A 15,454-nucleotide genomic window follows, 5' to 3' on the forward strand; every position below is an offset into this window, starting at 1 on the left:
TTTCGGAAAATGCGTGCTACTTTGGTTTGGCCAAACCAAAGCTTTTTGCTTGTATAATTTTGTTTGTATAATTATCGTTCAATAAACTTGACTTGACTTGAAAAGTGCCCTAAAAGATTTTTATAATGATGGCGGGAGCAAAAAGCAAAATTTCCACTCGTGGATTGGACTCCACGCGGAGTTGATTGTCGCTATTTTTCGGAGATTTACTCGTGAGCTTTAGTATGGCCTAATGGACAAGCGTCAGCATGAAGTAAACCGTTCTCAGAGTCTGTAAAGCATACCTTTCCAGATTTATTTCTGTGATCAGTTTAGACATGACGGAAAATACAGAAGGTGTCCTCTTCAGCGTATGTCGTTGCAAAGAAGGAGTCAGCTACGATCGGTGTGGATACCCAACACATCCTACTTTGGTGTGGCATGCACCATTGCAGCACCAGCCTAGACGGTTTCGTGGATGATTTAAAATCTAGAAAGAAAAAGTTCATTGCAATTTACAGCTATTAAACAATCATGACGTGTTTCGCGCGCATGCTGTAATGAATAACAAGAGCAACAAGTAAGCACTAATGACTGCTCCAAAACGTGATACCTCGGCGGATTGAAGGGGACGTATTCATAGTGGCAGGTGTTGCCATATTTTTTTCACGGCTCGAAATTTCTTATTGACATTGTGAGGACATGCTGTGTGAAATAAGGATGTAAAATGGCAGCAAACGTCTAGTGCATTAATTTGAAATGCCACCTGCAAGCCACGCGCATGTGATGTCTGAATTTTATTGAGCAATAGAAACAATTCAGACAGGCTGCCTTGTGAATGGAGGAGATTACAAAGCTTTCGCTCACAGTGCAAGCGATGACTTCTGGTTGTCTCGTGCAGAGCAGTAACAAGAAACATAATTCAGGATTTTCAGATGATGGAAAGGATAAAACATGCGAAACAAAGCGAAAACGTTCTGAATTCACTCAAAACAAATCATCTATTGTGTGTCAAGTTTCACAATTTCATGTTATTATTTATTTATATTTTATGGGCCTTTAACGCCGGAAATAGGACTCTTGTATTGGCTAGTTGGTGCATGAGACTTACAAGAGAAGAAGACGCGACAGAAGAACAGAAAATAGGCGCAGGGCGGCGGTCCTGTCATTTTCTGTCCCACTTTTGTCTTGTCTGTCGCACCGTCTTTTTTTTTTTTTAACGTTGCCAAGCGACCAAGGTTATTATCTACGCGGAAGTGACGGGCTCCGGAAATTTTGACTACCTGGGGTTCTTTAACGTGCACTGACATCGCACAGCACATGGGCCTCTGGAATTTCGCCTCCATCGAAATCCGACTGCGGCGGCCGGGATCGAACCCGCGCCTTTCGGTTCACCAGCCGAGCACCATAACCAGTAAGTCACCGCGGTGGCTCCATTTATTAGTGATCATACCATAATACTTTGCGAAGTGCCAGTTGCGTAAAAACATTGCTGCGAAATCTCGTACAAAACGTGATCATTTTTATAGCAAATACAGCCAAAATAAAATTAAGTTTAGAGGCTTAATTCTCGCAAATTGCAGCACTATTATAATTTTTGTGTGATCACAATGTATGGATGTTGTTGTAGGAGAAAAAAAAAGTGAAAGTTGTGCACCCTCTATCCTGGATTGATGACGCTGCCGACTGCCTGTTCTCCACCCAATACTTCTGATACCTCGATCTGCGTTCGGGCTACGCTGAGATCTCCAAAAGCTTGAGCATATGGCGAAAACGACTTTTATGACGCCCGACTGGCTTTTTTTAATTTAACATCATTTCTTTTGGGCTCTGCAATGCTCCAAATTTTGTGAGATTTATAGATTATGTCCTCCGTGGCATGAAATGGCAAATCGATGCACTACCTCAATGATGTAGTCATTTTTGCCCACCCATTCAATGAGCTCAACGAATGGCTTACCCTTGTACTCGACTGCCTGGAGCACACTAATCTGTTACTTAATTCTACGTGTCGCTAAGATGAACGTCAGGCAGTGGTGCTGGGCACCTCGTCGATCATGAAGGTTTACGAACTGACCCCCAGGAAACCGCGGCTATTCCATAATTTTCCACGCCTCAGACTGTAAAGAAACTTCGAAGCTTTCTCGGCCTCTTTTTGAATTTAGCCACTTTATTCCCCGTTTTCCAAACATTGCTCACCCGCTCACGTGCCTCCTCTGCAAAGACGCTCCCAACGAGTGGACATCTATGTGTTACTAGTTATGGTTTGTTTTGGTTTTGTTTGTTGGAGTTTAACGTCCCAAAGCAACTCAGACTATGAGGGGCACCGGAAATTTCGACCACCTGGTGGTTCTTTAACGTGCACTGACGTCGCACAGTGCATGGGCGGAGAATTTCGCATCGAAATTCGACCGCTGCGGCCGGGATCGAACGCTTCTTTCGGGTCAGCAGCCGAGCGCCGTAACCACTGCGCCACCGCGGCGGGGCGTGACTGGTTATCACTAGCTTTGGTTTCTCCTAGCATCGCATCAAATTCTGCGCCATTTCAATCCTTCTGCCACAACGGAAATGCATAATAACGCCAGTCGCGTTGGCATTGGTGCTTACTGATGCAGCGTTGTGGCGACAAGGAAGGCGTTATTGCTTACGCCAGTTGCGCCGTAAGCAAACCTGAACGCAATTACAGCTTTACTGAGCAGGAGTGTCCTGCGTTAGTTTTTGGCGTTCAGCGTCTTCGCTGCTACGTATAGGGGCGACCCTTGACAGTGGTTACCTGCCACCATTCCCTCTGTTGGCTGATCAACCTCTGTGACCCTGTGGGTTTCTTGCACGGTGAACAAATTTATTTAGAAGAGTTTGATTACACAGTTGTGTACAAGAGTGGACGCTGACAGGCTGATGAGGACAGTCACTCTCCGTCCCGCACCAACAGATTCGGGCCGGTGTAGTTTGGGCTCCTAGGCTCTGTTCTCGTGCCACTCTAGCGGTCAGAGTAGGGTAGCCGGGCCCTGCTCTGTCCGGTTACAAATCACCCGAACCTTGGGAAAGCCTGGTGATCAATACCGAGTAACGGTTAGTAGACCTGACGAAATCGAAGAAAAACACCGAGCCTTGGGAAAGCACATGGATAAAGACCTTCTGGTAGCGTGAGGTCTGAGCTGCGGACAAAAATGAAACTCCAAGCGGTTGGAGCATGCAGGTAGGAGCTTCACAGACTAAGTCAGGGGCGATGAACTGGGGCACCAAGCCTTTCGAAAACCGTGAAAGGGTTCCCAATGCGATTGATTAGCTTAGAATAAGACCCGAAGCACCGAAAGAGCGGGTGAAAACTTCATCATCTTAGTACTGATGGTTGGTCGTGGCGGCGGAACCTGGCTTGGGCAAGCGGATCTCAGTCGAGTCCCTGTAATGTTATCCTGTCTTGGACGGTCGGACACTTCGAGAACGTTCAGTGCAGTATGGAAATAGGCATGGAGTTCGAGGGCCGCACTATCACTCAAAATTTGAGTGCTCACCCTCTACGAAGGCCTAGAAAGTAACACAGAGGGATAAGAAATACGTAAAAATGTCCGCTGTCTCCATTGCTTCCTAATTTCCATAACCCCGTACCCATGTCCCATATCCCATTCCCATTCTTAGCGGAGCTCAAGGGAGTCGCCCCGGGCCCGCTCCCCAGACTGTGGGTAGATTTAATAGCTCCTCCCCCTTTTATTTCATTTTTCATCCCTTCAGGTGCAAAATCACATTTGCCCTTGGGCCTATTCCATTGTACGAAAAAGATTAAGCCTCTTGTACGAAAGTGGTGCTGGCAGGGAGTATTATTTCATTTGCTTCTTTCGGCTCACCATATTCAGTGTCTCTCTCAGTTACTGCTTGCCAAAATGGAAACTGACGCCGACAATTTTGACCATAATATCCCTTCTGTGGTACCTCGACTCGTCGATGTCCTTAATTCCCGCGACGAGCAATGGAAGGACCTGCAGGTCATCCAATTCTTTACCGCTGCGCAGGTTCATTCAGCTTCATGAACGTTTGGCGTACGAGATGGTCTTTTTTAAAAGAAAGTCTAGTCTTTCACTGGTCTCTGCTTTCTTCTGGTAGTGCCTGCGAGCCTACGCTGCTCGGTTTTGCGCGTCATGCATGGCGACCCCACTTCTGGACACGTGGTATCTGCGAGGACATTCTACCGCAGACAAGAACGTTTCTACTGACCTCGTGTGCGTGATACGACAGCGAAGTACGTGGATAGCTGTACCCAGTGTGCGTGCTACAAGCGCATAACCCCCCCCACCCTCCCCCAGTTATCATTCGTGGTGTTCTCCATCCTGGGATGGCTCCAAGATCTCCTTGCGAGAAGGTAGGAGTAGACCTCTTGTATCCTTTCCCCAAATCCCATGCCTGCAATCGTTGAATAGTCGTCAGTACAGATTACCAGCCTCGTTACTGTGAGCCAGCTGCTATCCTCTCGGTTACTGCATGTCAGGTCTCCGTCTTTGTGCCACATTCTGTTATTCTTGGTAATAGGCTTCAGCGAGTTTTGGTCATTGACAGAGGCCGCCAGTTCGCCGCCGATGTTGCCGAAGAGCTGCTTCGTTTCTGTCCATCGTACTTCCGACCATCTATCACTTATCATTGCTAACTAATATTTTTACAGAGAGAACCAACCGGACACTCACATACATGCTCTCCATGTACTTCGCCTTTCACCACGAATACTGCGGCTCTGTTCTGCCTTTCATCACATTTGCGTACAACACCGCTAAACACAAAACAACCGGCCACAGTCCGTTCTCCCTCCTCTAAGTCCTCTCTCCTAGACACAAATTCGATATCATCCTTCAGTTCTTCACCGACGGCCATCCTGAAGTTGCTGGTATTCTCTTCCAGGCTGAAGATGCTCGCCGGATAGCCCGCCTGAGAGTTCTAGCCTCACAAGAGGGCTTCAAAGCCTGTTACGATCACCTCTCGTTCTTCGGGCGTCTGGGAAGCGCGGTTAGCTTTTCTTGCGTCGTTTTCACGCTATCGGCCGGCCTTGTACCATGCCACGATTTCTGCATCAGAAAACTTAATTTCACGCAGCCTGCACTGCTGCCGTGATGAGCACGGCCGCTCTTCTTACATAGTGTGTGTGTGTGTGAGGAGCGAGACCATCGCTTCCGGCTTATATCCCAGCTGCGCGGCATTACTATGCATATGCGCAGTGCGGCGCAGCGGCTGCAGCGTTGCTTTGGCAACGACGAATGGCCAGTAGTGGCCTTTGGCAGGCATCGTGAAATGTGCATCAGCTAGCCTAGTGAAGATTTCGCAAAAAAAGTATTATTTTAAAACAGGCGCAGTCAGACAATCCAGTGGCCCAAAATATGTCATGGCATGAAGAGATGTGCTGTCGCGATCTTAATATTACGTCACACGTATTCTCCACGCAAAATTCATTCCAGCTCAACTTCGCAGCCTAGACTAGCGATATTTTTCATCATCACCATCATCATCATCAGCCTGACTATGCACACTGCATGGTAAAAGCCTCTCCCATGTCTCTCCAATTTACCCGGTCATTTTCCAGCTGCGGCCACCCTATCCCCTCAGACTTCGTAATCTTATCCGCTCATTTAACCTTCTGGCACCCCCTGCTGCGCTTGCCTTCTCTTCGTCTCCACTCCGTTACCGTCAAGGACCAGCGGTTGTCTTGCCTTCGCGCTACATGTCCTCCCCAAGCCCATTTCTTCGTCTTGATTTCGACTAGTATATCATAAATCCGCGTTTGTTCTCTCACCCAATCCGCTCTCTTCCGATCTCTTAACGGTACATCTATCATTTTGCTTTCCATAGCTCGCTGCGTTGTCCTTAACTTAAGCTGAACGCACTTTGTTAGGCTCCACGTTTCTGCCCCATAGGTATGTACAGGTAAGATACTGCTGTTGTATAGTTTTCTCTTGAGAGATGTTGTTAAACTGCCATTCATGATCTGAGAGAAGCTGGCATATGCGCTCCACCCCATGCTTATCCTTCCAGTTATTTCCCCCTCATGATTCGGATCAGCGGTAACTAGCTGCCAAAACTAGACATACAGGGTCTGTTCTGAAAGTAGTAGGACTGGTTTTTTCCTGGGCGAACGGGCGGACGAGAGGTGGTCTGCGCGTGCAGGATCGTTGAAGGGGAATATTGGGAATGCTGGGGAAAGTCGGCAGTCGGCTCTCGGCCGTTGAAGAGAGGAGGTCGCTTGTACTGTGAACCCCTGTCGAAACGTCTCGTCACGCAGAATCGTCGAGCGTTTACTGGATCAGCGATACGCGATCAAATTTTGAGTAAATCTTGGTAAAACGGGCAAATAGACTTACAACATGATTAAGGAGGCCAACGGTGGCGCTTCCATCGGTGAATCAGGTGTTTTTTGAGTGGCGCAAGCTTTTCCGAGAACGTAAGGAAAGAGTGGAAGAAGACGACCGCTCCAGACGCCCTTCGACCAGCAAGACCAACGAAAATGTGTAGCGAGTGAAACATTTACTTAACAGTGATCGTAGAATGAGTATCAGAATGATTGCTGATGACTTGAGCATTCCTCAAACCCAAGTTTTTGAGATCGTGACACAAAACTTATCCATGAGGAAAGCGTGCGCGAAGTTCGTGCCGGGAGCGTTGTCAGAGGAGGAAAAGGCCAACCGGTAGGATCTTCTTCATCATGTGAATGAGGACCCGGATTTTTTCCCCAGCACAAGGCGGCAACGGTGCCTCAGCCCCCCTATAGCCTCGACTTTGCCCCGCCAGACTTTTTTCTATTCCCGAGAATAAAATCGACGCTCGAGGGGAACATCATGGATCGGTAGAGGTGGTTCAACAGGCCGTGACGAGGGAGCTAAACAGCATTCCGGTTCAGGCGTTCCTGGAGGCATGCGAAAACTGTGAAACTCATTGGCAGCAGCGTGTAGGTGCGGAAGGGTGCTACCTTGAAAAATTGTAATCGTTTGTACTATTCTCTTGAATAAATTTTGTTTAAAAAAATGATTCCTACTACTTTCAGAACAGACCATACATTACATTACTACTTCCGGCACCTCGCCACCTACTGCGAACTGCGGTTCCCTTGCTAGATTGTTGAACATTACTTTGGTTTTCTGCGTGTTAATTTTTAGCCCCACATTTCTGCTCTGCCTGTCTAACTCATTGATCATGCTTTGCAGTTCATGTCCTGAGATACTTAACAAGGCAATGAAGTCAGCCAATAGCAGATTACTTAGGTATTCTCCATTGACTAGTATCCCCAACTGTTCACATTTCGGGCCCCGAAATACCTATTCTAAACATTCATTGAATAGTATTGGTGACATCGTGTCTCCCTGGCGTAACACCAATGCTTATTGGAATTTTATTGATTACTTTATGGAGGACTGGGTAGTTGTGCGGTAGTTATAGGTATGTTCCAATATTTGTACATAACACTCTTCTGCACACTCATTCCGCATTGCTTGTATGATAGCTCATGTTTCAACTGAGTCAAATGCTTTCTCGTAATCAATGAAAACTATATATAGGGGTTGGCTGTATTCTTCGCATTTCTATATCACCTGACTGATAGTGTGAATATGGTCTATTGTCGAGAATAATTTTCCAAAGGCTGCCTGATCATTTTTTATTGTAGTTTAAAGGAGTACTTACTCTATTAGCGATTACCTTAGTAAATGCCTTGTAGGCAATGGATAGTTAGCTGATCGGTCTGGAATTTTTCATGTCCTTGACGTCTCCTTTCTTATGACTTAAGATAATACTAACGTTCTTCGAAGCTTACTTTACGCTCGAGGTCACAAGGCATTGCGTATAGAGGGTGGCTATCCTTTCTAGTACAACTATCCTGCGCCTTCAAAAAATCTGTTGTTACCTGGTCCTCACCAGCTGCTTTATTCTTTCCATTGCTCCTAAGACTTTATTTACTTCCTCTTTCGTTACTGCCGAGATGTCCCATTGCTGTGCGCTGCTGTCTCTCTCATTAACTTTCTGCTTTGCATTGGCACTGTATAGATTTGTATAGAACTCTTCGGCTATTTGAACTATCTTATCTATTTTGCTAATGACATTGCCCTATTCGTCTCTTAACGTACACACCTGGTTTTTATATATGCCTAGTTTTCTCTTCACCACTTTTAGGCTACCTTCGTTCCTTAGTGCGTGCTCGATTATCTCCATATTAAACTTCGTTATGTCAGCCACCTTGCGCTTATCCGTTAACTTTGATAGCTCTACTTGTTCTATTCTGCGAGCAGAGTTAGCTACCCTCACGCTTCGGCATTTCTTAATCTTTCGTCTTCTGAGATACTTGCCGGTATCCTGTCGAACCATCCTTCCGCCTACTTTTACGGCGCACTCTGTGACGATAGCTGTGAGATTAGTATTCGTTGTTTCAATATTTTGGTCGTCTTCCTTAGCTGAAGCGGAATATCTGTTCTGCATCGAAATCCTGAATTCCTTTATTTTTCCTGTTACCGCTACCTCGTTAATGGGCTTCCATTGCACTAGCTTCCTTCGTTCCCTCTTCAAATCAAAGGTATTGTTACCAGTGGATATAACTGCATGTCCACGCATACATTCACATATTTCAGGCCACTGGAATACGGGACTGGTCAAATGTTTGGGGGAATTCCTCAAGGTGGAGTTGATTTGTAATAAGGGACTAATACTGATGGAACTTTGTTGTTCCTAAATATTTTTGTTCCACAGATCTATGAATGGCGTCACGTTCCGCGCGACACCACGGATGACGCAAGTTTCCCTACACAACACTGAGGAGATGGCGCCGACGAGACAGCCAATTTTGCGCTGAACGGGAGCTACTTTAGAATTTGGTCACGCGTCCTCGCTTTCAGCACCCGAACCAACCAGCCTCCACTGCGGGTGGGGTATACGTAACCTGTACCTATACACGCGATCTCGCTCAAGTAAGCAGCTGCCTGTGGGAAAATACACGCCACAGTGGCTTAGTGCTTAGCGCGCTCGGCCACCGAGCCGGCGTACCTTGGTTTGAACCCAATCACGGCGGCCGCGTTTCAATGGAAGCGAAATGCAAAAATGCGCCCCGTGTGCTGTTTGATGCCCGTGCACATTAAAGGTCCCGAGGTGGGCGAAATTATTCCGGAGTCCTTCTCTACGGCACCTCTTTCTTTCTTCTCTCTTTCACTCCCACCTTATTCCTTTCTGTCGGGGCTCGGCTGCGTCTACCGAGGTGCGAGACAGTTACCGCGTGTTTTGTTTTTGATAACGAATCGTTCTTCACGAGAGAAGGCATGGCGTTGCGGAATTTACAGGAGGAGTATAGTTCAAGCCTTTGCAGTTTACACAGAACCTTGAGAAATGTAGGCGGGAGCTTGCATAACATTTTAGCGGACGGTGGAGGACATGCGATTTAGGCACCACTGAATGCACGCGTTATTTACACGGTACGGTCAGTGGTGATATAAGGAGCGTCGCTTGGTATCGACGTCTCCGCTTGTCCTGTAAGCACAGGCTAAGGTGAATCTCACGGGGCCTACCGTTCGCTCATCCGGCACCATGATGAAAGGAGGTCAACGTAAAAACCAAACAAGAGATACAGGAGAACGCAGTTAAAACACTCAACAGCCATTCTTCCACCCAGCTAAGTGATCTATGCAGCATAACGAAAACACTGCTTAATAGCCGTTGCTGCCCCACACCACTGGGAAATATTGTTCACTTCTATCGGCCCTCGAGCAGTCCGTTGGTCATTCGGGGATGGTTTGAGGGAGCTAAGGTCGCGACATAGCAGCACGTACATCATCATAGTTTTGTTCTCGCAGGCCTTCATGTAAGCTAAAACAAATAGAGGCCTGTTAAAGTCACGTCTAATTATACCACTAAAATCAGTAGCACTATACATGGTGTAAAACTTTTGCACTGACTATCTTCCGTGAATTATAACACTACGTATTACAGCAACATTTGTGGTTGGGCTAGTTGGTAATACGTGCTTCTGGAGGAACCAGTGCAAGAACACAACGGACAAGAAAAAGGCGGAACACGACGGACAGGAGCCGTCGGAACACGACGGGCAGGAACACGACGGACAGGAACACGACGGATTCCGGTCCGTCGTGTTCCGCCCTTTTCTTGTCCGTTGTGTTTTTTGCGCTGGTTCCTCCACAAGCACGTATTACAGGTCATGTTGGCTATCGAGAAAATGACGACAGTATAAAAATCTGGGTACCATGAAAAAGGAAATTGGTGGAAATGTTCATTCATCTAAGGTTTACGCAGTACAGTGGCGTATTTGCTTGGCATTCGACTGGTGATCCCAAAGAAGTTGTACACAACTGCAACCGCGACGGCTGCGTTTCGATGGAATCGAAGTGGAAAGCCACCACGTGTTTTGCGATGTCAGTGTACATTAAAGAACACTAGGTGGTGCAAAATTCCGGGACGTTTTCTACTGTGGTTTGTGCAAAAAGAAAAATAAAACCGGCAGAACGAGGTTGTGTTTCTCATTATCTCTAAGTCGAGATTGATCAGGGATGACGGTAGCCGCGAACAAACTGGGTCCACGTCATTGGAAACAGGGCGCTGAGGCGCCCTATCTGAAATATTGGTCACAAGGTAGTTCAGTGAAGGGAACACAGGCGGTTTTCTATTCTTCGATGACCACCGAGCGCCGCTGGTGATATGACGCTGCGAAGTTCACTTCTTTGTGGGTGCAAGTCACCCCAACAGTTCCGCTTGGCAGCCTTTCGTTCTCTTCCCGACTGCTGGTCTACCTTCGCCCGCACGTAACAAAAGCTGCCCAGCGATCTCCACAGCGGGGACTCTCATTGCCTCTGTGCAGCTTTGGGGCCTTACGCCCCACATACCACACCATATTGAAACATTCTAAAGTAGTTTCCTTATTTAAAAGAACTGCAGACGTTTACTGAAACAACCTCTTTTCTTTCATCTTGAGGACTTGCTAAGCTGGTCTTAATCTGAAGTTATATACGAAATGCAGCAGCTTCTCCCCATTTTCCTAGTTTTTTTCACACACTTTGTCGACTCTGCGCTCAATAGGAGGTATGAATAAATCGATTTACTGATTATGGCTCATACCACCCTCTGTATAGGAAACTGCAGCACCCGTTCTGTTCTTTTCATATTTGCTTTCATTTTATTCATATTTTAATTTTAGAATTCGCTTTTTTGTGTGAAGGTCTCAAATAATCGGATCCCATTATTCCATGTTACAAGTCAGAGTAATCTAACAAGTAACTAACAGTTTACTGAATTCCCATTACCAAAAATTTTTCCCTCCCTTTGTAGTCCATTCTTCTGATTACCTGTGCAGCTCGCACTGAAGAACGACAGACACAGTGGCACTTTAGCTGAGATCGTTTCTGACCAGTAGATTATCGATTGGATTGCTGAAGGTTATTATTAATATGAAGTCGCTGCATGCAATGTTTTGGGCTTTAAAGTAAGCCTCGTCAGTGTTTTGGTAACTCAAAGCCTGTAGCACTTTGGAAGTTCGGACTGAAATCAATATTTTTCTTTGAGAATAAAGGATGTGTATCTGGGTCGGATATTTTCTGCGATTTTGTCGCTAACGAACCAAATGCTGTGAAGGTGGTCCATGTCCCCTCTTCGAGAAGCAAGGATCTTGATATCGTTGACTTAAGTACAGTGAAGGTGTGCCGTCATTAGCGATTGCCTTACTATACACCATGACTGCATGACAATAGACGTAAACTATCTTGTAGAATGAAGTAGCGACGTGCGTCTGTTTGAATACGACGCCGACCCAGAGGAGTGAATCTTTATCATAAAACGAATGCTTGAACTGACCTGTTTATGCTCTCCAATTCCTGCTACCATATGGATTAAATTCTTTGCATAAGATGGAGGTGTGCGCGTTTCCTCCGTCTCATGGGGGAGCTCATAAGCCGTCCGATGCCTCTGCTCGAAGCCGGAGAAGGCCAGCTCTACTTTCGCCAAGGTCCCTTCGCCTACCACGGCCTGCCTGGCGCTCATTGGCGATGCGACGCCAGCATTGTGAGCGAAGCTGACGACCACGATGTCTACGGCTCGTTTTTGTTCTATGAGCAAGTGAGCGCTTACAAGTAGGACAATTTCACCAAAGTTGGCAGCATCCTTTTCTATAGTAAACGATGTTGATAAATTCTGGTACCGCAGCCATTATGCAAACCATCCTAAGTTGGCTTCTATGAAGAGCACTTTCTCGGAGGTTTTCTGTCGCCCTACTATCTTACCTCCATGACCCCACCTCCATCTATGATCACGCCCAAGAGGTCGCTGAGCCATTTATATCAAGGACGCTGTTAGTCTATATAAGGGCATTGCCGCACGCCGATGAGATGAACAAAGTTCTGAAAGGCGCATAAGACGACGCCATTTCAAGAGGTTAGTAGCCAGGAACACCAAACTTTCGCCGCCGTTAATAAGATTAACAAAATCGACGTCCTGAATAAGCGGTGAGTTTGTACCATACCGAGAAATTATGGATGAGCGAATTTTCTAAAGGCAAACTTTTTCATGAACGCGATTTTTTTTCTATATCATGACAATCCACTTTGGCGATCAATATTCTCACGTTGTAGTGACTGCAGTCCAGCGGTCAGGAAGACACCAAACAGTCTTGGAAACGAAGCTCTTTATTTGGGCTGACTTGCGCCCGCAAAAGAACTGAATCACTCGGCAGCGGCGTAAGCAACAAACGTGCTCGTCAGTCGTCGAACTACGAATGCCCGCCGCTCGCGGCATCGCTCAATGTAAAGCCGCCAAGGAAACTTCGAGATAACAGGTCAAGATCATCTACAGTAATCTAGAAAAACGTAGATGCAGCTCTTCATGGCTGTGATCAATCGAGATTAGTCCTGTCGCTTCTCGTGTCACAAACAAAAATGATAACACCCCTTTCCTGCGGCCTTGAGCGCGAACGAACGGACACTGGAATGATATGTGGCAATATATTCGCCGACCTCCCCTCTGCAGGCGTCATTTGTGTTGCTATTAACGTTTTTGCTATCGCCAAGAAAGTTTCTCATTGGTTTTTTGTGCCAATCGTAACTGCTTATTGCGATCAATGAAGAAACATAAAAAAAAGAATTTTCTGTGCATCGGTAAAATAAACAAATATTTGCAGTATTTCTCCAATCGTACCTATAAAGATTTCACACAAGACGATCACAAGAAAGGTGAACAGGACAACGCGCTACTGAGGACTTAGTTTTTTATCGAAAGAAAGACATAATATATAGGCACACCGCCACACCACCTATAAGCTGCATCAAACGTCAGAATGATGTAAAGGGTCATAAAACTGGTAAAAGACACAAAGTCCTAAAACACGGCGTAGCTAAAGAGGATAAAGACGGCGGAAAAAAAGTTAAAAAGCGTGACACGTGGTGTATAGGGCCAAAGAAACATGACTGAATAGAATCCAACAGAATGATAACAAAGCGATATTGCATAAAAACCAAACAAATACAGTAAAAAACACGTGAAGCAAGAAAACCGTGATAAAAAAGCCTGTGCACTGAACACTTCAGATTACATTGGGGGGAAGAAACACCTGTAAGCGTGCACATACTCAGCAAAACCCGTCTGAAAAGGCTTCTTCAGTTTTGTACAAGAAGATAGATGCATCGCTAACAGCATTTACGCCCTGTTTTCTGATCAGAAAAGCTTATTTTAATTCACGGGACACTCGATCGTGGCCTCTACCTAAAACAACGGTTTTCTCAAGAATGGGCCGGCAGGAGTTTAGTTCACAGTCCTTGCAATGAAGAGTCAGATTCGAACCTGTTCCAGTCCCCATCGAACGTTCATGCGCCCTCAACCTTTCACTCAGGCAACGCCCCGTTTGTACAACAAACACTTTTCCACATGTGAGTCGGATCTGTTTCCCACTCACGTGTGGAAAAGTGTATTATGGACAAACGGGCCGTTGCGTGAATGAAAGGTTGAGGGAGCATGAACGTTCGATGACCCTTTTATGACCCTTCATATCATTCTGACGTTTGCTGCAGCTTATAGTTGCTTTGGCAGTGTGCCTATATATTACGTGTTTCTATCAATAAAGAATCAGTTGTCGGTAGCGCGTTGGCCTGTCAGCCTTTCTTGTGATCGTCTTATGTTCTGCGGTAACTTTTTTAAGTAGAGCTATGCACCGACTAGCCCAGCAACAAGTGTTACTTGAGTCACAGTTTCCTCACAACTGAAATTTGATGTTAAAGATTCATGGGCATGATCTCTGTTTCTGTCTTCTTATAGAAGGCCTTGCCAGCTTGGCCTTTCGTGGTCGCAACGGCAAACGATCCCCGATGCCTCTGGAAATAAAGGCTTTCATAAGCGGAGAGGAGCCGTGCCGGCTTTCACTACTGCCTGTCTCCAAGGACTGTACTTGCTCCTTCCCTCCCTTGATCCGGCATGGCATCCGATGGAGGGTTTTGGTTTCGAGCCCTCTTACGCTAACCGTGACAACACCCCTCACCTAAGCTGAAGTTGCAGCCAGACTACGGGAACGCAGTGTTCACGGCGCCGCCTCAAATTCTTCGTTCCCCATGAGCCAGCACTACTAGCTCCTTCACTCGTTTCAGGACTCCTTGGTGACAGGCTTCGGATTACTCGCGAACCAAAGAAAATGATACATCTTCTCTGCACACGCCTTCCCGAGACATGACACGCGCTTCTCTTGCTATTGGGCACCGCAGTTTTCTTAAGAGGAACCGCCTCCCCAGCCCCTCGTCCCCCTTGCGAAGATCCACATTCTTCGCCGAATGCTCCCCTTTGTCGGCTACCGCACTTTGTTTCTTGCTAAAGTACCTCGTATACTACTCGACGGTTACCACATCGCCCATGCCTCGTTGTCTTTCTCCCATGCGCATTCGCCCACCTACTGCTCCAGAGGATGACTAACAACCACATTCCTGGAGGCGAGAACTACGCTTCTTTCGAACTTTCAAGGTCGTCCTTAATTCCAAACTTATAGACCTGTGCGTCGATGCTGTCTGTATTCTCACGCTTGTAGACTGGATGCTGCTGTCTTTTGTGCCACTCTGCCGTTAACTCCGCACATGAAAAACATCGGCTTCTAGTTTTTACCTGCGTACGGCCAGCTCACAACGTACCCAACTTTGTAGCGGCGTGCACGATCCGTCTTTTTATGCTAGATGTTCAGTACACATCTGAGTTTCTCGTCTTTTCTAACTGCTCTCACGACATCAACCTGGGTTGTGACTTCCTCGCGCCTCATGTTTTGATATTGACTGCACCAACTGCAGCACTGAATGGCAGCCCCTGTGCAATGCGCACCCATACAACACTCTTCTGCGCTGCACCAAATTTCTCGTTGCGACAGATACCGCCTTTCCACCGTTTCGTACTACCCTTGTCTCCCTCGGCTGGGAGTGGTTTTTCGCGCAACCTGAACCCGCTGCCCGTCGCCGCTGCTTTCGCTTGGTTTAGCTTTTATGCCTATCTGCAATGA

At 46.6% G+C, this 15,454-nt stretch overlaps 1 protein-coding gene across 4 annotated transcripts in view; it reads right to left on the bottom strand.

Annotated features, from left to right (window-relative positions):
- Positions 1 to 278: 278 nt before the first annotated feature.
- Positions 279 to 15,454, bottom strand: part of LOC149326990 (uncharacterized) — a 147,761-nt gene continuing 132,585 nt past the window's right edge. For all 4 annotated transcript variants that reach the window (XM_089564100.1, XM_089564097.1, XM_089564101.1 and 1 more), the window contains one exon: positions 279 to 469. In XM_089564100.1, coding sequence (XP_089420226.1) covers positions 377 to 469 — 93 coding nt within the window. In that variant the 3' untranslated portion in view covers positions 279 to 376. The remainder of the gene's footprint in view (positions 470 to 15,454) is intronic.

Source organism: Amblyomma mixtum, chromosome 10 (genome assembly GCF_055824585.1).
Source record: "Amblyomma mixtum isolate Tamu chromosome 10, ASM5582458v1, whole genome shotgun sequence".
In the NCBI taxonomy this organism is placed as follows: domain Eukaryota; kingdom Metazoa; phylum Arthropoda; class Arachnida; order Ixodida; family Ixodidae; genus Amblyomma; species Amblyomma mixtum.